At 45.1% G+C, this 26,665-nt stretch overlaps 1 protein-coding gene across 4 annotated transcripts in view; it reads right to left on the bottom strand.

Moving 5' to 3' along the window:
• TBL3 (transducin beta like 3) overlaps positions 1-26,665 on the bottom strand; it is a 34,173-nt gene that overhangs the window by 3,394 nt on the left and 4,114 nt on the right. For 2 of the 4 annotated variants that reach the window (XM_083373092.1, XM_083373093.1), the window contains exons 7-20: positions 25,970-26,140; positions 25,206-25,281; positions 24,398-24,494; positions 23,679-23,887; positions 21,221-21,362; positions 18,828-18,886; positions 16,738-16,841; positions 11,145-11,286; positions 10,010-10,240; positions 9,137-9,207; positions 6,993-7,149; positions 3,377-3,435; positions 2,039-2,142; positions 860-931 (exon numbers count right to left, since the gene is read on the bottom strand). In XM_083373092.1, coding sequence (XP_083229218.1) covers positions 860-931; positions 2,039-2,142; positions 3,377-3,435; positions 6,993-7,149; positions 9,137-9,207; positions 10,010-10,240; positions 11,145-11,286; positions 16,738-16,841; positions 18,828-18,886; positions 21,221-21,362; positions 23,679-23,887; positions 24,398-24,494; positions 25,206-25,281; positions 25,970-26,140 — 1,694 coding nt within the window. Of the gene's footprint in view, positions 1-859; positions 932-1,798; positions 1,877-2,038; positions 2,143-3,376; positions 3,436-5,578; positions 6,886-6,992; positions 7,150-9,136; positions 9,208-10,009; positions 10,241-11,144; positions 11,287-16,737; positions 16,842-18,827; positions 18,887-21,220; positions 21,363-23,678; positions 23,888-24,397; positions 24,495-25,205; positions 25,282-25,969; positions 26,141-26,665 lie in introns of those variants that run through there. The other 2 variants (XR_014493711.1, XM_083373094.1) reach the window with 2 other exon arrangements.

Genomic DNA, 26,665 nt, shown 5'->3' with positions numbered 1-26,665 from the left:
AAAATACATATGTGTTTATCTCTGGGCCCTTAATGGATTTCTGCTGATCAGGACTAAAATGATGAGCTTTTAAGGATTTATAGATAAGAGATGGGAAATGGGAAAAAAGATTCGTTTCATTGTTAGAAAAGGTGATAAGTTACTAAAATCATTTATACTTGTGAAGGAGGAAGTCATTTATATATTTCTTTTCATTTTCTTTGCTATACTCTTTAATTTTTCTATTTTTTATTCCTATTTTTAGTTTATATTAGTTCTTTTATCATTGCACCTGTACTTTTTAATAAAGTCACTATAAAACAAAAAGGAAGACGACTGGAGTTCTTCCAGCTGGACTGTTTCCAGCCCAAAACCACCTGTGGTGGGAGTGGGAGTATTTAACCAGAAAAAAGAAGGGGGCAAAGGTCAAACTGCTCAATGGTCTTTTGTTCTAAAGGGATCCACCCCCCTCTTTTCAATGAGAGTCTGATTCTCGGAGGCTGCCTGGACAAGTCCTATAGTTATCTTTGCAAGGTCCCCCCCCCCCCCCCGAGAAATGGTTTGCCATCGAGTCTTTCTTAGAGCGGAGAGACTCTAGGCCAAAGTCACCCAGCTGGAGTTGGTCTAAGGTGGGTTAGAACTCACAGTCTCCTGGTCTCTGGCCTGATGTCTTAAGCACTATACCACGTTGTGTGTCTCTCCAAAGAGCTAATTATCAGTAAAAAGCAGGAAGTCTGGAACTAGAACCACCTCCCGCGAAGGGCCTTGTCTGTCTTTTGTAAATACACGCAGAGAGAGAGAGAGAGGCCTGCGTGCACCTGTGGACACAGGAGGATCTATGGGCATGCAGAAGCTGCCCCGACTGGGGCTGCATACTGACCCTTCTGGTCTTTCCGTAGCTTCATCAGGTTCTTTGCCAGGTTTTCTTTTCCGCTGGGCTCCTTCAGGACGGCTGAGGGGGACAAAATAACCCTCCGTGATTGAATTCCCAGCGGGCAGAGGACAAGGGGACAAAAATGAGAAGTGCCGGAAGGCCAGCGACCCACGCCCGCCCTGCATCGCACTCTCATATGGCCACACCCAAATTTATGACCGTTTCTGCAATGGCCATTAAATGAATCCATTACATACAACGGGGGTCTTTTCTTGAAAGCAGCCAAAAAACCTCAAAAACTGCAGTCCTGCTGCAGGACTCTGCAAACGGCTCTGCAAACGGCAGCTACCAAGCACCCAAAATGCCGTCGTGTGACTTCAGGAGTGGGACGGCCATCCGGATTCCAAAAACAGAGAGCAGGTAGCTCTGGGGAGGCCTGTTGTGAGTTCGAACAGTCGCCAAACGACCACCAGTAGTGTGACTGCACACCCAGGCTGCCAGTTTTTACCACGCTCATCAGGAATAAATGCAAATATCTCTTAATATTAATGTCCTCGATGGACATTACAAGGACAATATAGTTATACATAATTATACATTTATTTATAGAACTATAATATCATTGTAACCCTTAATGCCCTTGTATGTCAAGATCTTTTGGGACTGAGAATCCTGATTGTCCCTTTAAATGTTGCACCAGGGGGGATATACTTCATAAGAAAATAAGGTCACAACCAAAGTGAACAAATATTACTGTTCCTCGGTACTGAATTGTCGACCATAGCTTTAAAAATCATGATTTTTTTTTTTTGCAACGTTTTAGATGGGCTCTTGAGCTGAAGTTTCACATCTAGCCCAGGCTGCTGGTTGCAGGCCCTCTTAAATACGTTTCCTTTTGCAGAGGGAAGTCTGGCAACAACTACGTTGTTCGAGGGAATACCTCACCATTCAGCAAACTGGTGATGACGACAGGGGGTCATTTGATAATATCACTGGGCGGTTCATGCGCAAAGCAACCGTATTCTGAAATTTGGGGAAAATAAAAAAAACCCTTTGCTTGGCCCTGAAAAAGTCACGTTTGGGCTCTCTTGGGAACTGGAGGCCCCTGAGTGGGACTCGGTGGGGGGGGGGTCGGGTTCCTGCTGGAAGGCTGAAGCCAGATGGAAGAGAGAAGCCAGGACTCACCCTTGATGACGGTCAGCACCGTATGAGGCCGGTCCAGGGAGATGGCCAAGCCCAGGGCCCGCAGGAACTGCCGCTGGTGCAGCAGGTTAGACAGCTGTTGCTCTCTGGAAGACAGGAAGCCAGACAGGGAGGGGCCCATGGCAGCTGGAATCCGCAAGCGCCGGGGGGGGGGGGGGCAGCCTGAAAGCAGCCCATCCAGAAGGGAGCCGCCACCTTTCTTGGATTCACAGGGGGGAGTTTTTCCTACCTCTCGGTTTTACCCCCATTCCTCTGTTGGGTTGGCCGTTGAGCTTTTACCCCAACCTTAACGCTTGTCTGAATGGAGTCCCTTCTGAAAGCAAATCCTTAACCTGCAATCCCCAAGCACGTGCTTTCTACTTTCTTTGGGCTGGTAGCAAGTCTTCCCCCCCCCCCCCCGGCATAGCTAACCAGCTTTTCGTCCTGCTCTGAAGTCTCTAGTCCATCTAGTTCACAACCCAGTTAGCTGGGAATTGTGGAGGTCGCCAGACCGGGCAAAGGGGACCGGGATGCCAGCCAGCATCAATTACATCACCCTTTCAGGTAGCCACTTGGCTCGGGTGGAAGAAGAACTGCTGAGAAGCTGCCACGCTCATGGAAATGGTTCAAGCTCCCTAGTCCCAATATGGCCGGCCAATGCATTAGACACTTTATGCAAATTCACACATTTTATAATCTTATTTCTAAGCCTGCAACTTGTATACTATGTTCATTGCAGTTAATTAAGCAATACATTGAAAAGCAAATAGATGCCACCAATTACACACGATTTGGAGACTTGATTTTTATCTAAATAACTGCACTCAAAATACAGGTAGTCCTCGACTTACAAGCACAATTGAGCCCCAAATCTCTGTTGTTAAATGAGACATTTGTTAAATGAGTTTTGCCCCATTTCTCACCACAGTTGTTAAGTGAACCCCTGCAGTTGATAAGTTAGTAACAGAGTTGTTCAGCGAATTTGGTTTCCGCATGAACTTTGCTTGTCAGAAGATCGCAAAAGGGGATTTACACCGCGGCCGTCATAAGTATGAGCCGGTTGCCAAGCATCTGAATTTTTATCACCTGGCCCTGGGGCTGCTGCAAAGGTCACAACTGTGAAAAACGGTCATAGGTCCCTTTTTTCAGTGCCGTTGTAACTGAACGGTCACTAAACGAATTGTTGTAAGTCGAGGACTCCCTGTAAATATACCCAACACAGGGCAGATTCCCAAAACGATTTTTAGACACTTCTCTCTGCACAATTAAACCTTTTTCAAAATACCTAAAAGCAAAGCACAGATATGAAAACAGAGCAAAATGCTGCTCGGAGATACTCACTTCAAGATCTGCTCCTCTTGCTTTGCTTGATCTTCTTCGAGTTCTGTTTGAGTGACATCCTTTTAACAGACAGAGACATGAAACACAAATAGAAAAATCGCCAAATGGAGTGGTTGGTGCTTCAGAAAATAATAAAACCTTTCAACCAGATCCTGTTGTTTTTTGGAACCAAAGCAACAGCCATGCGTAGAACACAATATTGGTGCAACCATATTAATTTGTCAATAATTACCAATTATTCTGAGTCCAGAGTAAAATTATTTTAGGAACTTTTCAGATTTCAGAATACGTGTTTCAAAATCTCTGGATGACTTTGGAAGGAAAGCAATAGACCCCCCAGGCCACCCCCCACACACACACACACTTCCCTCCATCAACTGCAACCGGCACGGAGGAAGCACCCCTCTCCGGGAACCTGCAGCCCCAGAGCGCCAGGCGGTGCTGGTGCCTGAAGAGTTTTCCCCTTCGGGATTCTACTCTGCGGAAGGTGAAGAGCCGGAAAGGCACCATCTTCCCTCAATCAGTGTAGCCTGTTCTTCTCGCTGCTTGTGGAGAGTAACGGAAGCACCATTTTTACTGGGCAAATTTAACATGGTGATTAAGTCGTTTGGTTATTGCCCAAGTTATCCCACGAGGGAGGCCTGAAACAGAATCTGGCTACAGCTAAATTTGTTTCATAATTTCTTGTACTTATTTCCTTGGTGGAAGCACTGATTCTTCCTCCCTCTCTGACCTTGAATCCCCCCTACATTCATCTCTGGAATGCTCCGAAATGAGATATAATTAGTTTGGATTGACTCTTTTACCTATAACTAATTTGGAACTGGATCCAGGCCGGCACCTATAAACCAGAGTAGGGGAAAATGTTTGTCAATCCTCACTTTCTCTTGTGACCCAGAAGATAAAATTTGGAGCTGCCCCAGGTGGCTGCTTCTATCAACCAATTCGGCTCCATTATCTAGCTTCAGATTTGGGGTTGAAATATGAAAATCCCTCTTTGGATTAACTAAGTAATCCAAGAATATACCGTAATGATTGACTGAAACATGCTCAATGACATGGATATGTTCTGCATGAAAACGTGCAATTTGTAATGAATTTATTTGTTAAAAATTACAGCCTACCTACCGTTCAGGAGATCTCATGGTAGGTTATAATCCAATTCATTACTTATCTATTAAGAATTTATCTAATTATGTTATCATGTCACCTTCCGGTATTGGGTTCGAAGGCTACCTTAAAAGTCTCTTAGTATTTTTCCTACAGTGATTGGTTTTGAGGCAGCTTCGTCTACTTGATACCCCATCATTGTCTCCAAGCTATATAGGTAATTGAACTGAGTCTTTCCGTAAAATACTACTACAATAAGTCTCACCGTGTTTCTGAGAGCTTATTCTTGTGCTACTAGATTGGAGGGCCAATTTTCCATCCTTCTAGAAGTACAACTATACCCACAGAATGATACTAATAAAAGTTACTGGCAGAATAGGAGGCCAAATTTGAAAATAATGCACACCTGCAGATCAGGTTCAACACTTCCTTTGCAATGTTAAAAGTTCTGACTCAGACTAAAGTCTCGAGGCTGTTCTACTTTCTCCTCTGAAGTTGGAGAGAAGACTCTGATCAGGACGAAAATATGGTACCAAATCCTCTCAGTGGCTCTTGACTCTTTCTAAAGTTGAGGAATCCTAATTATGAAAGCCAGACGAGAGGAAATGGTGGAACTAAATAGGGGGGAGTTCAGACCAGCCCACTCGACTTCAGGATTTGCTTGGATGGGATCCCACCCTGGGAGAGTCTTGGAGGATTAACAGCTGAATTTTAGTTGCTGTTACAGTTGCTACTTTGGCAGCTACCTGAAAATGAGCCTTTCGGAGAAGCTATTGCACAAAAAGTGCAAATCAATCTATTAGTCACTCCTGAAATGAGAAGATCAATCCTTACAAGTATGCTAAAAGATGGGAGATGTACCACAAATACAGAGCAATCTTCCTGATGAATTTATGCTACAAAATTTCTCTTATAAAGCAAAAATAGTAGACTACTGCTGATAAAGCAGCTTCATTAAGAAGCTTAGCAGACGGTCTTGTTTTTAAATGGAATTGCTATAAAACAACAATTCGCCCATAACCCCTCGGAATGGTACCGGCCTATTCCAAGTACTGAACGCCTTCTGCCAGTCTGAAGGGAGGCAACACCGAAATAAAAATGCTGGCTGCTCTCTCAACTGCCAAGCTCCTTCTCGGTAAGAACTACATTTATACGAAGTTGAGAAGCTGGAATGATGCCACTCATTCTCTGCAGCTCTCTGGTAATCAGCAATCCAAGTGAAGAAGGGCAGATCTAAGAATAGGGGAAACTTATCAAATATGTGACAGCTTGCAAAATTAATTTATAGTCATTTTTTTAATTAACATTAAGAACGACTCAACCAAGAAAGCAATGTATATATATTTTCTTACCCAATGTTATTTCATTCCATCCTTTACCTGTATTAATGAACTATAGAAAAGCAAAAAAAAAAAAATTGGACAAAGTACATTTGGGGGGAAAAGTCAATTTAAGATACTGAAATTCAGGAGCCATCCTAAAAAAACGCAGGTGTGCTTTTCTCCTCTACTGCTCATCTAGATGGGATGGGGTCTCTACATGGACTCCTCCCCTGAAGAATCAGCAAAGCAAGCGAGGCGACTTCTAGACCCCAGCACTTTGCACAAAAGAAAGCAGCAAGCTAAGTAACCAATAGTAACACTTAGCAGCCAATGCTGGTTTGTAAAATGTGGTCGTGAAGAGAGTCCTGGTGGAGCAGTGGTTACAGGAGTTTGATCAAGGCTGACTCAGCCTTTCCTCCTTCTGAGGTCGGTAAAATGAGGACCCAGATTGTTGAGGGCAACATGCTAACATTGTCAATGGCCCAGAGAGTGGTGTGAATCACTATAGGGTAGTATATAAATCTAGGAATTATTGCTATATCTGCAAGAAGCAGATATGGCTTGCATTTGGTTGTATTCATACAATAACGCTAAAAATCTCTTGTGTATTTCTTTCAAAGAGGTTTCAAAAGTTCAGCTGTGCGGAATGCTTTTGGAAATAAAAATACTGAATATATCACACCAAGTTTGTATCAGTTGCTCTAGTACTCGTTTGTTTCAAATTAAGATTCTGGCTCCATTTTGTATGGGACCAGATTATTTGAGGTTCCCCCTATATTCATGTGAAATTTCCCTTCCTAAGATCAACCATTCTTTTTCTCTGGCCTTCCAAGTTAACAGGTACCATAATAAGATCTGTTCAGTTGTAGCTCTATGTTTGTGGGGAAATAAGGAACTCCCGAATGACTTCAGTTTTCAAATTTAAAATCGGTGGCACAGATTGACAAACTGACGGGCTTGGCTCCATGAAGAAATGAACAAGTAGCATTGACCAACGTTGTTGAGAAATGGCAGCCCTTTATTATAGATTGAATCAGTACTGTGAGAGGATCCTTTTGCTTTTTGTCCTAGGGAAGCCTAATAAGGAGAATGATAAAAATCAAAAATAAGAAAAAAAAGAAGGTGAAGCAAATAAGCCAGGCTAGAATTGGCAACTTAAGATCAGCCAAGTTTGCAGGTTCTACCTTCCACAATAAGACCCGTGAATCTGCGGAGCCGGTGACCAGGATATCGTCCTTCTTGTTAGCGTGCAAGGCCCAGACTTTGTTGTCGTGAGCATCTAAGGTCTTCACACACTCATTGTTTTTGATTGTCCAGAGTTTCAGGAGACCATCAGCACCACTTGTGGAAAGAGAAGCAAGAATTAAGAACGGCCTGAGGTTAAGCTCAAGGCATTTTGGGGAAAAAATTCACTCAAGGTAGTTTACTGTCTTATGGAAAAGTCAGAATTAAAAGAATGATGCCCTTCCCCCATCCCCAGCAAGATCAGAAGAGGAAAAAACCAAACAGAAGTAAATTTGCCTACAAATCTATGGTATGTTGAGATAAGAGTTCTTCTGACAGGAGGAGGAGGAGGAGGCCAGGCACAGTCTGAAATCTGAGGATCTCCCAGGGCTGTGAGGGAGGGGGAGAGGGGAAAAAACCTCCTTGTGAACAAACAGAATTCTGCATATAAAAGCAGCAATTCTGTATTTGTCAGGAATGTTCTTCCTTGTAGAGGAGAGGGTCACAGGCAGTGTGGGAATTTGAGGCCAGACAATGAGTTTGGATGAGGGGTGGTTTCCCCCCACTTCACCCAAAAAGTAAGTCAAGGAAAAGGAGGAATCCTAAAATGGAATCCAAACGCAGTGTGGTAAAGACGAATTGGAAGAGAATCAACCAAAGAGGGGGGGAAAAATCCACAGATCTTGTGACCAGCAGAAAGTGTTTGCAAATTTCCTTTCCTTTTCCTCAGAAAACGCAGCAAAACCTCATCATGCAACAAACAGCCAGAGAAGAGCCCGACCCGGAGCCACCCGGCCTGCGGTCCTTCCAATGTATCCAGGGTGCTAACTGGGATGTCTGAATGGAGGCATCGGAGGTGAGGAAACCTTGTGCTGATCACTGATCCAACTTCATCTTATTTGGGGATGTGGACCAGACCTGCATCTTTGCCCTCTCCTCCCTGGGGGCTCACTCCTAGAAAGCAGTTTTCAGGAAGTCCTGTCACAGGAATACGGGAAGTGAAACTGCCTGCACGGTCAGGACGCGTAAGAAACCATGAAGAACCTTGTTCCCAAATAACATGGATTTGGAAGATTGCCCTTCTTCTGTTTATCTGACTTTGACTTGTTCTGCAAATAATAGTTTAGAAGTGCTGCTTCTCTTCAATAGCTATGTTTACACAGGGGCAGAAACAGGGAATAAGATTCGTATGCCTGATGGAATAAGGAATTTAATATTTTTTTTACTTGCCAAGAGATGAAAAAAATCTTTTGCCTACCTTCACCTACAGATAACATTATTTTATTTTTCTTATCACAAGAAAGGAAATACCGTGTTTCCCTGAAAGTAAGACCTAGCTTGATTTTGGGGGGTGGGTCTTATATAAGCCCTACCGCCAAATAAGCCTTAGTTTTGGGGCAAGACACATGCCTAACAATCAAGCTAGGGGGTGTGGGGGGTGTGGGGGGTGTGGAGCTGCCCCACACCCGCTTACCTTACCGGTAAGCCAGGCCTCCCACGCCCCGACAAGTCTCGCTCCACGTGGCTTGTCACAACGTTGCCACTGCTTGCAGGCCATCCAGCGCTTCGGGCTGTTTCTGCTGCTTGCGGCAGGAGGCCGCATGGTGCTTCACGCCATTGCCGTCGCTGGTACTTGAGGCTGTTGCCACCAGCCTGAAGTACCACACGGCCCCTTGTCGTAAGCTGCAGCAACGGCCTGAAGCGCCATGCGGCCTCCTGTCGCAAGTAGTGGAAATGGCCTGAAGTTGTTCCTGCTGTGAGCAACAGAAACGGTGCAATGTGCCATGTGGCGTCCAGCTGCAAGTGGTGGCAAGCGGCTGCTGAAGAAGTCGAGCAGTGGTGTGACAGGTGTCGAGGTGTGGGAGTTTTAGCTGTGGCAGTCCTAAGGTAAGACATCCCCTGAAAATAAGACCTAGTGCCTCTTTTGGAGGCAAAAAAATAAATAAATAAGACCAGGTCCTTTGACAACACAGATTAAGCACTCTGGCCAGCACCAGCTCTCCAAGCCAGTTTTACTAGCTCTCCTTGGAGATGTTGCAAGTTCTGCCACGGAGCTATTTTGCCATTGGCCTCAGCAAACAGTCTCTTTGTATGGTGGCCGCACCTGCTAAGCACCTGTCCTCCTTCGCTCACAAAGATGACCTTCAAGACAGAGGCATCGTGACCTTCAAACGTCTGGTGAGGGAAGGAAAGGTGAGAGATGAGCATGAATATTCAGGACAGTCTAATTACTTCAGGCACATAAATGGCTGCCCAGGTCAGAGAAATTGTAAGGAAAGATATCTTAAAAATACTTATTTGCTTCCATACCCAAAACAAATTCTGTTATTCCAATCAAAGGAAGCTCAGAACCATAAGGGTTACTCTTTCCAAACAAGGCTGTTAGCTTTCATAACCAAAATATGTGTACAGGTAGACTTCGCTTAACACCTGCCCTGTTTAGCAACCTTTCAAAATTATGCTAACACTGAAAAAGTAACTTGATTACCAGTCCTTGCACTTAAAACTGTTGCATTATCATATGATCATTTACGCACTTTACCACTGGCTTCTGATAAGCAGAATCAATGCTGTCTTAGCAGTAAAATTGCAAACCACAGTCATATGATGTCATTTTTAATGACCTGTAATGCCAAGTTAGGAGTTTTCTAGTGCTATTTTTTTCTTTTAAAATATCTACCTCAGCTGTTATTTAGACACAGCCATTTAATAAAAGTGGTGCCTTGTTCATTTTTAAACATTTAGTTTTATTCAATAATGAAGGGAACTATTTAGCCTTCCATAATTTTGAATATTATTTTTTCTGCAGAGTATTTTTTTCTTGCTTGCTCCTGTAATAGATAAATTTCCAGCTTCTCTCAGAGAAACAGCTTCTTGTAGATTATTCCACCCACCCTGGTCAAGTGCAATTTTTATTTCTGTACTAGATGGAAAATGCATTAATGTAGGCTGCTAAGTTTTTTGTCCACCACAATACCTTCAGACAACTAAAGTCCTGCAGATCCCAGATTTTCACAGTCCCGTCTGCTGAAGAGGTGGCCAAGACCTGGTCTGCTGGAGAGAACTGCACGCACCAGATGCCGCGTTTGTGTCCGGAGAAGACTCCGAGTAGCACACAATTTTCACAGTTCCACAGCTTAGCTGTCTTGTCCTGGGAACCTGTGGCGATTAGCTTGTCATTTGGAGACACTGCCACACTATTAATGTCCTAAAAATGAAGAGAGAACAGTGTGTACCTACAAGTTATAGGAACCTTTACTATAGCACACACTGCTACATTCTGCCCTGCAACATGGAAGATCCGCTGAACCTCGATAACTGAAGCTCCTAGTGGTTAAGGCACCAGGCTAGAACTGGGAAACTACAAGTTCCTAGACGTGAAAGCTGACCCCTCTCCCTCCCTCCCTCCCTCCCTCCCTCTCTCTCTCTCTCTCTCTCTCTGAAAGGAACAATCTAAACTTTTAAACAGCCATTACAAAATCAGCTGCCTTTTGCTCCTGCTGTTCATTTTAGAGATGTAACTGTGGTAAGCACGATATCGATATTTATTCCCACCAGTTTTAAAAAAGATTTGAAATTCCATCTCCTACACTTAAACCGTAAGGGTGGTGTCTTCACTTCATCAACAGATTTACTTTTATTAAAAAATACAGATCTATTGCCAAAATACAGAAATTCTGATCTGAAAACAAGCACGGTCAGAGTTAAGATGCATGCATGCATAATACCAGATTAAAGTTAGAGATGGAAAAGGGATGAGTGGAAAAGGGTAGAGGTGACAATTTTGGCATGCTCTTGATCTGCCAATTATGGTCAGGAAATTAAACACAGAGTAATCTATACAGAGATTTGTTTATTGACATTCTCCAGATCCAGAAACACCCAGGGAATCAACAAGTTGGTGAGGCTCTCTGATTGGATTCTGCAGATCCCACTCTATTTGGTTTTGTAATCAGCATCTGCATTTGAGAGACAGTTTGGTGTAATTGTTAAGGCACCAGACTAGAAACCAGGAGTCTGTGAGTTCTAATCCTGCCTTAGGCACAAAGCCAGCTAAGGGACCTTGGACCAGTCAGCATCCCCATCCAATCCTCATCCTCTGAATGTATTACCTTATCATGTGCCACTTCTGTTCTGGTGGCTTGTAATGGCACGATCTGGTTCTCTTTTTCATTAATGGTAGGAAATTTAGGAAGAAGCCACACTTTGATTGTGCGATCTTGGCTGGCTGTGACCAGAAAGTTCTCTTTTGTTCTGGAAAAAAGACAAACCAAGTAGAAAAAGAGCGATATAGATGGTAGTCATCATTATTTTTGTTGTTTTCATACTGCTTTTCCTTAAAACTCTCTGGGAAGTTTATGTTACAAAGAAGGCAGGGTAAATACATTAAAGCACCCGACAATCATATGATTAGGACTGAATATTGCTACAATGATTAAGTGCCAAATTGAATGGTGGGTATATGGCTCTCCTGAAGCCCTCTAAAGAAAACATTTAGTGGCAGCACTGCCCACGCTGTAAGGCGAAACCCAGGTTTAGAGCTTCCCATGATGACCAACTGCCAGAATTCTCAGCAATAAGTCCACTTTCTAAAATTTGCCACTCTGAAGGTTGTCAAAATTCCTCCAAGGTCCCAGACCTTATCATCTTATTCAACCGAAGCTGGTTGTCATTCTCCCTCAGCAAAAGGGTGCAGCTAGATTTCATAAGAAGACTAACCTTTACCTCTTTTTAAAAAGGGGAATCTTGCCCTCTTTCAGGAAGCCATCTATATGAAACCGCTGGGTGAGATCATTCGTGGCTTTGGAGTTGGGTATCATCAGTATGCTGATGATACCCAGCTTTTCCTTTCGACTCCAAACCACCCCAGTGATGCCCTCAACGTGATGTCCCGTTGCCTGGAGGCGGTTCGGGTCTGGATGGGGAGGAACAGACTTCAACTCAACCCCGACAAGACCGAGTGGCTTTGCATACCTTCATCCCGGGTTTATTCGGACATTCCACCTCTCACTATGGGGGGTGAATTATTACCCCCCGTAGATAGGGCTCGCAACTTGGGAGTCCTCCTAGATTCACGGCTCACCCTGGAAGACCATATAGGAGCTGTGACTAGGGGGGCTTTCGCCCAGGTTCGCCTGGTGCGCCAGTTGCGGCCCTATCTAAGCCGGGATGATCTATGCACGGTCACTCATGCGCTCGTGACCTCTCGACTAGACTACTGCAACGCTCTCTACATGGGGCTGCCCTTGAGGACCACCCGGAAGCTCCAACTGGTACAGAATGCAGCTGCGAGAGTTGTGTTGGGAGTCTCCCGATACTCCCACGTTACACCTCTGCTCCGTGAGCTGCATTGGTTACCAGTTGCCTTCCGGGTGAGATTCAAGGTACTAGTAATGGTATTCAAAGCCCTACATGGCAGGGGTCCGGAGTACCTGAGGGAACACCTGCTGCCGGCATCGACTTCCCTCCGCCCTGTGCGTTCCCACAGAGAGGGCCTCCTCAGGGTGCCACCGGTCAGAGAATGTCGACTGGTGGCCCCCAGGGGGAGATCCTTCTCTGTGGGCACTCCGGAGCTATGGAATCAGTTACCGGTTGAGCTCTGGATGGCGCCCGATCTTCGCTCCTTTCGCCGCGAGCTAAAAACATACTTTTTTGAACAAGCTGGCCTGGCCTGATGAGGGGATTGGGGGGGGGGGTTGTTATTTTTATTTTACTTGGTTTTATGGATGTATTTTAGTATGTGGGCATTTATTTAATCTATTTTTAACTTTTGTAGTTTGTATTTTTATTCTTGCCCTGTTCACCGCCCTGAGTCCTTCGGGAGAAGGGCGGTATAGAAATATTATTAAATAAATAAATAAATAAATTTCAATAAATCCCTTTAATAATGAAAAGAGCCATAATGGGCAAAGATCCAAAGAATTGGTGTGAAGTTTGTTTATCGCAAACTACCCATTTGCCTCACGTACATATCAAATCATAAAAACATGAAAATTGAATATGGAAATTTAAAACAGAGCAAAGATAGTTAAACTTTAACATTAAAAATTAAAAAATAGGGGTGGGATTTCAGGGCATTAAGCAGCCCCACGGCTGCATACTCCTCTGCCTAAAACAAGTATAAAAACACAAAAAGCCCTTTAATTGTTCCAACTTCCTCTAAAACCAGGGAAGGCGATGCCTCTTCACACTCCCTGCACCTACAGAAAGCAAGCCTTGGGATTATGGAGAGAGAGATAATCCCTCTCCGTAATTCTTGAGCCTCCGAAACCGGGATGGGATGGGATGGTTCTTGAAATGTAGGCACCACCCATCTCATCATCTAGGTGAGCTACCTAACTATCTAATGTTCCTGAACTACAGTTCCAAATAAAAAATGGTTCCATTTAACCATTTGGTTGAAGCTGCTGGGAATAATCTCCAGAGTGGTGTTTCTCAACCTTGCCAACTTGAAGATGTGTGGACTCCAACTCTGAGAATTCTGCTGCCAGCTTTCTGGACAATTTGCTGGGTGGAGACTTCTGGGAGTTGAAGTCCACGCATCTTCCAATTGCCAAGGTTGACAAACACTGCTCTAGAGGGTCACAGGATCAGCGCCCTACACTGAAGTGAGAAGCCAGAGCAGGGAAGTTGTTTAGGGCCACAGTGGAATTTAGGGAGCACACTGCAAGCTGTCTCAGAAAATAACAGCTATTTTATTTTACAGTCCAATTTATACCCTGCCTTTGTTTATTCCAATAATGAAAGAAGGGTCATATCTGGAAGGTTGCTCGTTACTGCCTCCTTCTGCTCTTCCCTGGAGCAGTGGAGACTTTTATTGACATGCCTGTGCGTTAATTTGTCTTTTAGTCAATGGACGCCGGGTGCCATACAGTGGCTGTTTTGTGAACAGGCTCTTGTGGCAGCAATTTTGAGAGTGTGCCCTATTTCACACACATGTGCTTTTTAAATTCTAAATATGGCCCCAAACCAACCCCTCATCCACAGGGTCGTTCCAGCAAGAGAAAGAGAGACTTTCAGTAGAAACACGTTTTTACAGGTAGTCCTCGAATCACAACCATTTGCGTAGTGACCATCTAAAGTTATAATGGAAGTGAAAAAATTTTGGGCTGAATTGTGGCTGTAAGTCGAGGACCACCTGCCCTGTGGGTGAAAAACCTCAGAAGAAAATGCCACAAGCTAAACTCCCCCCATCGGCTGTGAAGAGAAAATGCAAAACCGATGAACTAAACACTCACCCGGACCTGAAGAAGAGCAGGAGACAAAAAAAAACCCCCTCACAACAGCCTGACCCTCTTGTGGTATAAGGGGCAGAGGGAAACTATATCGCACGTTGAAGGTTGCCACACTCCGACTGGCAGGGTCTAGGAAGGAAGGCTCTCCTGCCAATATTCTGCCCCCCCCCCGGCCTTTCAGAAGGGCCAGAAGACCTGACTCTGCCCACCCGCTTGGCACTCCCGGAGGAGCGACCGGAGGCACCTGGCAGCCCCCCCCCCACTCCCAACTTCATTCCAGTCTGACTTTATATCCCGTCTTGAGGGGAGATATCACTGATATGGTTTTGTGTTTTAAATGCACACTGCCCGGAGTCACTCGGAGATGGGGCTTTCCAAATAACAAGCACACACACAGCCACTGGACTACAACAGAGTTCAGGTAGTTTTTCTGACCTCGGCATGAAAGGCTAATGTGAATTAACATGCCTGCCTGCCTGGAACCCTGGCCGAATAAGTGCATCCCATGGTGCAACGTATTGTCACTAACAAGAAATTTTGTCCCTCCAGATTTTTTAAAAATACCTTTGAAAGCATTCCTAAGTATTGATAATTGAAATTTCCTCCACCTGACTTGTCAAAGCTTTTATAAACAGACACATTTCAGACTTTAAAAGGAAGCCACACAAAGAATTTCAAAAATGTTCCAGCCTCATGCATTCTCTTTGTCCTGGCATCAGCTCAAAATGAAGAAACTTGATCTATTCCTGTCTTGAAAAATCCCTAGATTGTGATATATGCCCACAAGACGGTTTCAGGTGCATAGCACACACCTTTAGGATTAACTTGCAGCAGCCTCCACCGTGTGGCTGTTTTCTGCCAATAATCTCACAGCTTTCAAGGCTGCTTTCCTGGGCCTGAAGCCAGCTCAGAGAAGCTGCTGGATCACTTGCAGTGCGGCAGTTGAAAAGGAGTCACGAGGAGAAGGGCTTCCGTAATTTGAAGCCGAGCGGGCTTCAAGTGTTTGCTCCCGATGGGGCCAGAGAGGCTCTTCTGGGCTCCCCAAAAGTGGGAGGTTGATCATCAGTGCCAACACTTGCCCAGCAATTGGTACTAAAAGGGTTTGGCTAGTCTAAAGGAAAGAAGACACAGGGGCGACACGATAGCAGCGTTCCAGTGTTTAAGGGGCTGCCACAAGGAAGAGGTGGTCAAAGTATTCTCCAAAGCACCAGAGGGCAGGACAAGAAACAATGGTTGGAAACCGACCAAAGAGAGAAGCAACCTGGAATTAAGGAGAAACTTTCTGACAGTGAGGACAATCAACCAGCGGAACAGCTTGCCCCCAGAAATCGTGGGTGCTCAGTCACTTGTCTGAGATGGTATAGGTTCTCCTGCTTGAGCGGGGTTGGGGTTAGGGTTGGGGGGGGGCTGGACTAGAAGACCTCCAAGGTCCCTTCCAGCTCTATTCTATTCTAAGGCATGCAATGTCACTCCTGGAGATAATACATTCCTTCCTGAATTTAATATTATTTAAGCCAGTAGGTATCAGTATTACCTTATGGCAACAATTCCATAGTTTAACTGAGTTTTTTTTACATTAATAACTATTCCTTTTTCTATTCACAGAGACTCCTTATGTTAAACTTCTAGTGCATCAGTTCTCAAACATTGTGGTCTCAGGTCTCCCTTTATACTCTTGAAAATAATTAAAGACTGCAAATAGGTGTTTGTGTGTTATACTGATTGTATTCTATGACTATAATAGAAATTAGAAGTGGGGGAAAATTTTAAACAAATTTTGGGTTGTTTTTTAAAACATTTTTTAAAATATAAACAACTCTCTGAGAGTACCACCAACCATAATCATCATCATCCTGAAACAATACCTTTAAAACCATCAAACATTATCTGCCAATTCCCAGGTCTTTCGGAAGGATTGACAGGTGGATAAAAATGCCAAATGCAGTTTAAACATCTGGCTGACTATGGAACCAATTGTAATTTATTAAATTTATGTGCTGCAGCTGCTGCCCAACTCCCAACTAGCCTAGACAGTTTACAATTGATAAAATGTTTAAAAAATAGAATATAAAAAAAAATCAACACAGCACGAAAGAAACATAGATAGCAAAGAAGGGGAGCAGAAAGGAAGAACGTAGCATCAACTGTCTTCTCCAAAAGGCCTGGATGAAAAAGCCAAGTCTGCAAGGTCCTGTTCTGGTGGAAGACTCAGCGGGAGCAAAGACAGAAGTGCCAAAGGAGAAGCTACTGCCACTTTACTGGCCTTTCCAGGCTACTGAACCCTTGACAGTTTGGGATCCTAAGTGTGGCTGAATGGTTGTGTCCCAACCCTCCTTACAGTGCGAAGCAACTTCCCTGAGTTAATAAAGCATGGCCTCCCCCATCCTGAGGACAGGCAAGGCTAGAAGGGATCCCAGCCTCAAGGGACTGTTCTCCAAAGCAGACGAGAGGGAGGGAAGGCTTCTCTTACTTGGAGCAGGCAAGGGCGCCCACTTGGTGGGTGTGGCCCAGCCCTTCAGCCACACAAGAGACCTGGCCGTCTTCCGTCATTAGCCAAATCCGGAAGGTCTTATCCTGAAAGCAGAAGAGGTCTTTTGTTTTGTTCTGAATGTCAAAGAAGGCTTGAAAAGATCCTAACAGGTTATGGAAGAAGTTGCTTGCAGCTTGGCAGCATGCAAACAAGTCTCCACAGCCCACACCAACACCTCAGGAGTGTTTGCGAGGGAGGGGTGAATGGCAGCATGGGTCTCATAACAGCACAATGCAAAAAACATAGCTTATGTACCTTCAGCAGCCATTACAATGGAAGTCCTAAACTGAGTCCTTTGTGGGATGTTGGCATTCTTGTTACTCTGACGTTATCACAGTTTATTACGATAAATGCCACCACATCTCCTCCTCCTCCTCAGTGACCTCAAGCTTTAGGCCCCAATTCCCCAGCTCTTTTTAGCTGGCCTCTCTACCCGATACGCTGCTTTGGCTCTGCAACCTGCAAAGAAGCTTATCGCTGCCAGCCTTTTCCCACTGCACCCTCAAAATCAGTGGCGCTGCTCTGCTCCCTTAATTCCCAGCCCCTTTTCCTTTGGGGCACCTGTAGAAATTGCTCCCCTGTTCAGCCGGGCCCTGCTGAAATGAGGGGGGGGGAGTCTGAAAACACACCCCTTCCTCCAGCCTGCCTCTACCAGAGTTGGGCTTTTACACGTGGCTCAGGGGTTACCTTCCCTTTACACAGACCATTAACATCAGCCTTTAATGTTCATTTGTTTCATCATATCGACATTTTTCTTTGCTCTCTGATCTGTTTATATTACTGTTCAATGCCAAGGGAATCTTTTGTTACTTATAACCACCCATAAATCAGTAAGTCCTAAGTGAACTAACAAACGCACAGGAGCCCCTTGGAAAAAACGAAGGGATTTATTCCTTGTAAGGGCCAGTTTCGGCAGTGGAAGGCAGAGCTCTGCCCGGGCGCCAGGATGTTCAAATCCTTGGCCGGAGGGTGGCAAAGTTTTGCGGTGCAACTTTCCAAATGACTTTGTTGCCATAGTTCTCTGTATGCATGTTGCCCTTAGTCTCAATCGACAATACACAGGAAATAGTTTCAAAATCATATTTGGGTCGGTCACCAGGACCACAGATGTACTCTTCCGAGCTTTTGGAGTCATGCTGGAGCCCATCCTTGGGGAATTTCTCTACTGGAATACTTGCTTTGGGCTTTTCTACAACCTGGCTAAATGACTGGCACAATGCTTAAGCTTCTTGACCGCACCCTCGATTATTAAACAAACCTATGGTATCCAAGAGGCATTTTTTTTGCTGGAAACCAGACATAAACGATGATTTCCAGCAAGAAAATCACTGAAAATCAGTCGTGTGACCACAGGATGCCATAAACAGCCAGAAATGCAGGTTGGTTGCCAAGTGCCCAAACTGCGATCCTAAGACTGCATTGGGTGGGTGGGTGGGTGGGTGAGGGCATTTGAATCTTGAAACCAGGTCATAAGTAGCTATGTGGAGGTCCTCTATAACTTTGAACGGTCACTAAAAATCGGTCATAAGTCGAGGACTATCTGCATTCTAAATTTAAGCTTTTCTGACCTGGTACCTCCAATAGTATTTTATTACAACTGCCATCATCCATTGCCAGCTATCGAGGTCCACTGCTTGTCCTGGAGGATGCCAAGAAGGGGAAAACTGACTTACACGGCAACTACAGAGCAACAAGGGCCAGCCTCCTCCCCACCCCTGAAAAAAAAGTGCTGTGCTCAGGAACCCTCCTGTTGCTGTGTCTGCTCTCCTTCCGAAAGGGGAATGACACACAGGATGGGTTTTCCAACGGGTTTTGAATTGGCAACTCTGCAACTCTCTGAAATTTGTTCATGGTTTCCCAAGAGGTCATAAAGAACAGTTTGACGACTTCCAGCTCAACAAGAGATGTGAAATGTCTTCCAGGTGCTAAATTTGCTTACATCCCAACTGCTACCATGCATGAAGTTCCTCATTCAAACTCTAACATTCCTGTTACTTCTGAAATGAATTAAAAATTAAAATGCTCGATACCTTTGAACAGCTAGCAAATAACCTCCCCTTTCGGAAGACGTCCAAGGCAAGAACAATATCTGCGTGAAAGTTGCAGAGGATGATTAAATCGCATGAATAAACACAGGAAAAGACATAGTTTTTGAGCAATCATTTCATATCAATATCTGGTACCCAGCAAACATTCAAAGAATTGTTGTAATTGAACTAACAACTTCCTGAGTTCTAGTTATTTGTCAAGTTTTTAAGAAGTCATGGAATGCTTGCAAATATTTCTCCACTAGTTTGGAAGTATTTGGCAGCAAATACTGTAATTTATGAAATGGAAACAAATCTGAAAGGATAGGGTTTTTTATTTATCGTATGGCATCTACAGAGGCCACTGATATACAACACTAATAAGAAACGTAATACATACAAACAGAAATATAAGCTTAAATAAAGCATTGGTGTATGTATGTATGTATGTATGTATGTATGTATGTATGTATGTATGTACGTACGTATATGGTTATATGGTTTCACCTATCAGGACATAGTAAAAATCATCTGGTCCTCAGCAGTTCTTTATAGTAGGGAAACACAACCTCAGATGAACACATGGCATATTGTACCATGCCATCTTTTATTTTACAAAAAGTCGTCCAAAAATGGAGAAGCCATGTGTGAAAAACCAAAGCACACCCTTGCTGCTTCCATAGGTATGACGAGGCTAAGTAGCAGCCAGGTGCTGCTAATCGAGTGCCCTTGACCAAGGCATCATCAGCAAGTGTGGCTACCTCTATAAAAGCCAAAGCTTTAGGAGTTTGCTGGTCTCCAGCATTGAGGTGTGTGTTAGCACAATGCCAAAGAGAGACATCAAACATGATCAGCAATTGTTGCCACCCATCCATCTGGTTATAAGGCCATTTCCAAGCAATTTAAAGTTCATCTTTCTACAGTGAGGAAGATTATTCACAAATGGAAAGCATTCACGACAGTGCCAGTCTTCCAGGAGTGGATGTCCCAGCAAACCTCGAGGTCAGACTGTGCAATGCTCAGAGAAATTGCAAAAATTGCAATTGCTGGGGAGGAGCAGGAGGAGGGCTACTCTGTGGATGGAGCTAGGTCTTCAATTAGAAGTAAGAAAGACACGAAACCAAGCCAAGAAATTGCAAAAAACCCAAGAGTTACATCTTGGACTCTACAGGCCTCTGTTAGCATGTTAAACGCTAAAGTCCATGACTGTACAATTACAAATAGGGTTTGTTTGGAAGGGTTGCTGGGAAGAAGCTACTTCTCTTTCCAAAGAGCCTGAGAGCAGGGCTTCAGTTTGCAGGGCTGCATCTGAACAAATCACAGGGCCTCTGGAACCCTGTCCTTCAGACAGGCAAGACTTCTGACCATAATGCACAGTATCACGGTTTGCCAAAAACCAAACACAGCCTAGCAGCACAAACATCTCATACCAACCACCAAGCACGGTGGCTGAGGAGTCATGATTTGGGCTTGTTTTGCAGCCACAGGACCTGGGGCACCTTGTAGTCATTGAGGCAACCATGAACTTCTCTGTATACCGAAGTATTCCAGAGTCAAAGGTGAGGCCATCTATTTGGCAGCTAAAGCCTGAGACACACCGGGTCACGAGACAGGACCATGATCCCCAGCCCACCGGCAAATCTGCAACAGAATGGCTGAGAAAGAAAAGAACCAAGGAACTGCAGTGGCCCAGTGAAAGTCCAGACATCAGCCCGACTGAAATGCTGTGGTGGGAGCTCAAGAGAGCTGTGCAGAAACCAAAGCCCAGAAACCTCCATGGACTGAAGCAGAGGGGGCCAACATTCCTCCACAATGATGTGAGAGGTTGATAAACTCATACAGAAAGTGATTAAGTTATTGCTGCTAAAGGTGGTTCTACAAGCTATGAAATGCAGTATGAGGTGTACGTAGTTCTTTACACATGGCTTCTCCATTTTGGCCTTTTTTGTAAAATAAATGATGACTGTTCCTCTGAGGTTTCACTTGCTTACCTTGAAGAACTGCTCAGCCCAGGTGAATTCTGATGTTGGAGAAGCCTCCTGAGAACACCACAGACAGCCAAGGAAACAAAGAAATGAACCTTAGAGCAAACCAGAGTTCCCACTCGAGAATCTCTCCGCATTGCATTTGGACGCATTGTGTGTCGCTCCCAACGCGGGAGCTGCATTGGCTGCCAAGGGGCCGGTGGTCACCTTTAAAGCCCTACGTGGCTTGAGACCAGGTTATCTAAAGGAGGCGGGGAACACTGCAGGCCCCATCTCCTAAGGAGGTAGACATCTTGTGGGACGCAGGAGAGTCAAGCTGATTTCTTTCTCCATCAGCCCAAGAGTGGACTTGCACACTAATCACACTGTAAAGGTCAAAGGTGGAAACGGCCGCTGTTTCCCATCGCTCACCTGAATGACCTGGCAGAATCTGGCAGTTTGAAGAGGACAACTCAAATACTTTCAGTTGGGGGCTATTGGTCGCCACAACTATGTGCGAGTCCTTTGGACCCAGAAACCGGACATCCAGAACTTCTCCGTTATAACCTGAAAACTAAGGGAGAAATGTAAGAACCAGAGTGTCACCTTATTGGGGACATGAGCAGCATATAAATTTAATAAACAAGTAAATAAATAAGAAACAGAAACGAAAGAATCTGCCAAGCGCGAGAAGCCCGGTGTTGTGACTCAGGGCCAGCCTGTGGGTCCGACAGCCGGGTCCGATGTATCGGATGACTCAGATGAGGGGGAGGAGGGAAACGAACCGGCTGATGATGGTTTGGAGACTTTGCAGAGCCCTCAGCCGGGGACCTCTTCTCAGCTGCGTGAGCCCGAGAGTGCGGAGGAAGATGACCCACAGCTGGCCCTGTTCAAGGACGCCCGACGCAGGAGGCAGTCGAGCAGGAACAAACAAAGAAAGGCTGTGGGACTCCTCGGGAGGAGGCACAGGGAGACCACGCCCTGAGCTCTCTATAAAAGGAGTGTTTGGGGAGGGGCTGGTTGCTGAAAGCAACTTTTCCGCTTGAGAAGACAAGCTCTAGTGTTTTTGTTAACTGCGTAATTAAATCTTGGCAGATGCCTTTTAGCCTTGGACGCTCTCCAGTCTCTTCTTTCTGAATAGGGGTTTGCCTTACTACAAGGCCAGAAGAGGGCTGGTTCAGAACACCCGGATGCAAGAAGAAAGAAAAGAAACCCGAGGACACGCGTGGATAAGAGAGCCCTGGGCTGGCCTAGGCCGGACTGCTGAAATCAGTGGGAATCCTGTTCATCAGCTTGGTACCACACTCCGTGTCTGCCGTCTGCAGCACCGGTGGTCTGCCAGAGTAAAGCAAGGATCTCAGGCAGGTATGGATGGATGACCTGGATGAAATTCCGTGAACTCCGCCAAACTTGTAAGACATGGGCATAATAATTTTTTTAATTCGTTTTGAAATCTTGACATCTCATCATTGCTCAAAATCAAATACAATTCCTTGCAAGAACGGATGATTGCTGGAAATGTTTACCTTTTTATTTTATTTTATTTTTAAAAAAACTTTCTATTTAACTTCGGGGTCCTTTGAGTGCAATCTGGGAGATGTCTATGGAGATGCTCAGTCACCCAAGTCATGGTTGCCCCAAAGGTGCTTTTTCACAAGGCAACTGGACTTTCCCCCCCTCTCTTTGAAGACATTTTGCTTTTCATCCAAGAAACCTCTTCAGTTCTGACTGGATTGTGGGGAATGGAAGGGTTTATAGTCCTTGCAGACAGCTGGTCATTTGCATTCTTTTAGAGTAGGGTTGTCAACTGCTGGCCCGTGGGCTGGTTGCATCATGCAGAGGCCACGCCCCCCCAGCTCCGGCAATGCAAAAAAAGTTGCGATACATTGCGACACGTCACGTGGCATGGCGAGTTTGACACCTGTACTGATGCCACCTGGAGACTTATCACCTGAGTAGGGCAAATGGGTGTGGAGACTTCTTGGAACTGCGGAAGGGACTGTGTTGTAGACTGAAGATAGATGTCGTATCCTTCCCCCTCTGTTGAGAGAGGGCTGTTCAATTTTGACACAGATGGCCTCTTTCAAACCAGCGGTCCTCTCTGTCCAAAATGTGAACTTTGCTGTCTTCGAAAGAGTGGCCTTTGTCTTTTAAATCCAGATGGACTGCTAAATCTTGTCCTGATGGGCTTGTTCTCCTATGTTGTGCCATGTGTTTATGAAATGGTTGTTTTGTCTCCCCAATGTACAGATCTGCCCATGGCTCACTGCATTGTACTGCATATACCATGTTGCTCTGTTTGTGTCTGGGTGTTTTCCAGCAAAGATGGAAAAGGAAAAGAACTAAACACATCAAGGAAGCCCTCAGAACCTGTGGCTATCCCAAGTGGGCCTTCATCAAATTCCAAAAATGACCCAGCAGGAACTCCTCCATGACAGACAAAGAAGAAAACAATAAACGAAGCAATGTAGTCGTTCCATATGTTGCAAGAATATCGGAAAAGCTCAGCGGGAGCTTCAGCCAACACAACATACGTGCACACTTCAAGCCCAACAAAATACTAAGGCAGAAGACCGTCCACCCCAAGGGTAAAACACCCAAATGCAAACTGAGCAAACTGTGGTATATACAGTACAATGCAGTGAGCCACGTTCAAATCTGTACATTGGGGGAAACAAAACAAGTACTCATGAAAAAGCTCCTCTGGGACAATCTGGGAGATGAAGGTCTTGAACGTCATAATATCTGTTACGTTCACAAAAGCTTTTGGTGATAACGTAGTGGCCCACATAAAAATAATACTTCTACGGCCAATATGTAGCTGCATGCCTTTCCCTTCCCCAATGTTGTCTGTGTCTTTTTTTCCTTGGAAAGTGATAAAATTGGATACCTGTTTCTTGAGCTCAAGCGTCTGTGCATCGTACAAGCAGATATTGCGGTCAACGTTCACAGACACCAATTCACTTTTGGTTGGCACTAGACTGCAATGCAGGAGGCTGTGCTGTCCAATCACGTCCACTTTGGACTCTACTGGCAGGTGAGGCAGAGACTGGCTATGCACGCAGGTAGCTGTGGATGCGTCCCACACCCGGAGGATCCCTAAAGGGCAGCACACAAATCACATGTCACTGAATAAATCCTAGAGTTGGCAAAATTGGAAACCCAGGCCCCCGGAAACGGTGTGCATTTAAACAAACCCCAAATGACTGTTAAGGAGACTGCAGGGGGTTGGATTTGGAGACGTTAAGGGTCTTATAATTCTGAGTTTCAGACTCCCATTTTGTCCTATAAAAATCACTTCTTTTTCTAGGGTTTCAGAATTTGTGAGGGGTGCAATGGCTGCCTCGAACCTCTTAAAGTCTCCCCCAAAGCACTTCACTTCTTATACCCCCCCCCCCCCGAGTAACAAAATCCCAGGAAGTACATGTCCCTCTATCCTGAAAATGGGATATTGGGGGCCTGCTTCAGACCACTGGCTGCCCACCCCCACTGAGCCACACTTGGATGGGGCACTGAACACCGTCCCAGTGCAAAAGCCAGCAGAGACAGAAGGCAGCGGCTCCTTCTCCACTACTTGCATGAGGAGTCCATCATAAAAGCTCGACTCACCTTTGCTACCGGCAGTGAGAAAGTGAGTGCTTGATTTAGTCACACCCAAGTTTGATAAATCCATTTCTTGTGGTAATAAGACCACAGATTCAATAGTCTAAGATGGAAGAAGAAGTCAGCCTGAGGAATAGTGATCAGCAAAGTTGCAAGAGAATATAAACTGCTAACAGAGTGTGCAAATGTTGACTCTTGGTTACTAGTGTGAAAGTTTGCTTGGGAATCTGAAACCCTACATAAACTGGGAACAAATAATCCACTCAGATTCAGAGCAAGGCCCTTTGGGTGGGACCAAGAGAAGAAAGAAGTCTATCCATCAGAGCTCACCCACTGATCTATGGTCCCACAAAGAAGAACTCCCACTGGATGCCAAAACTCTCCTCCGCTCAACCTTTCTGGGCAAAAAGTGGGACAGAGGACTCCTGGAAAGGGTGAAGCCAGGAAACCCAAGTCTATTGATTTACAGATCGGGCGAGGATGTCCCTGAAGGAGCTGAGGTGGCACTGCAGCAGCAGCCAGCAGCCAGAGGGGCAAATTCTGGCCTGTGCTGTCTTTCTAGATAAATGAGAGACCGTGAGATGCCCACTGGTACTCCAGAAAGCTGCTCCTCGTGAATGTTGGAAATAGAAACAAAAAAGGGCTTGCTTGGCAGGTTTGCGAAAAAGCTAGAAAATTTTGGATTCAGAGCATTTTAAAGGTTAATATAGAATTGAGACCAGGGGTTTTTTTTGGGGGGGGGGGACTGATGGACAAACTGTTTCTATGGAAGCTCAATATAACTGAATCAGGCAAAAACTAGAAGGTGCTTCACCTCGTAAACCGGGATGGTGCTTTTGACCTTTTTGGCTTTTAGATCCCACACGGTGCAGATCTTATCACGGCCAGAACTGCAATCAAACAGATTGTAAAGTCAACACTGCTGAATGAACCTAACACCTTCTGTCCAAGCAAGCAAGAAATCATATTCTGGTTTGCACGATAAGGTGGTACACACAATTCTGAGATAAGAGCTGGCTTTCCACAAGTGCTGAGCCATAAGTAATCAATCTAGTCTGTGAGCTGTACAAAACCAGCCACAAGATCACTACCAAACATGTGCAAGTGCAGTTATAAATATAACAAAATAGTGTCTATGTTGCGCTTTGAAAGTCTGAGAGTATAGAACTGTCACAATGCCCGTACTGTACTATAGGACAAGAGACTCGGAGGCATCAATCAGACATCTTATATTGTTGCCTGAGCATAAATCAGAACTGAAATCCTCTGTGTGTTCTGTTCCCATAACAGCATGCAGTGGCAAACACTTTCATTCTTCACTTTTGTTCTCTTTTAATTCCATTTGCTCTACATTTGCTTTCGCTTGATTTTAGCAGTTGCATTTCACCTCCTCTGGCCTTCAACGACGGCATTTCCTGTGCGAAACCATTTAACTGATTTTGTATCACAGCATATTACTCAGACCCTGACTGTGAAATGGGAACCACCAGGCCCCAGGCCACGTTACAAGGCCATCAGCTAGGCTGCTCAAAGGCCGAAAGACAACCCAACCGGTCCCTTTCAAGGAAGGATTCTCACCTGATGAGGGTCTCGCTCTCTGGGCAGAAGGAGAGAGAGGTGACTAAGCTGTAGTGGTTGTCCAGCTGGCTGACACACCGGCTGGACTTCAGGTCCCAAAGCCGGATGCTGTTGTCCATGGAGGAGGAGAAGAGCTGAGGCTGAGAGCTGTCCGGGTGGAACTTGACGAGGCTGGCAGAGAGACAAACCAGGAAAGTTCTTTCTCTTCAAGGTCAGCAACACAACTCTTCCTCCTAGCCACCTGCACAAGGTCTAAAATGGCTTCTCGTGTGGAAAAGAGCCAGTTTGCTCAGTGGTTAGGGTGCCAGACCAGAAACTGGGTTACTGTGAGCTCTACTCCTCCCTTGGGCTGGGAACGGAAGGGGTGACTTTGCGTCAGTCCCTCTTTCTCAACCCAACCCATCGCACAGGGTTGTTGTTGTGGGGGAAATCGGAGGGAGAGAGAAAGAAGAATCTAGTACATCACCTTGTGCTTTAAAATGAAAGGCAGAATATCCAGCAAATAAATAAATGGAAAAACGGAGATTCTGCTATGCATCACATTCGGGACATTCTATCTTGTATTTAAGCTGCCCTCATGGGATGGCTGGGAGGAGGAGGGCTACTCTGTGGATGGAGCTAGGTCTTCACTTAGAAGTAAGAAAGACACGAAGCCAAGACGAATTGTCTCCCCTCACTGCTCTCTGCTTTCCTCTC

This window comes from Vipera ursinii (genome assembly GCF_947247035.1).
Source record: "Vipera ursinii genome assembly, chromosome: 13".
NCBI lineage: Eukaryota > Metazoa > Chordata > Lepidosauria > Squamata > Viperidae > Vipera > Vipera ursinii.
Note: the sequence above shows the minus strand (reverse complement) of the source record. Positions and strands in the feature narration are given on the sequence as shown.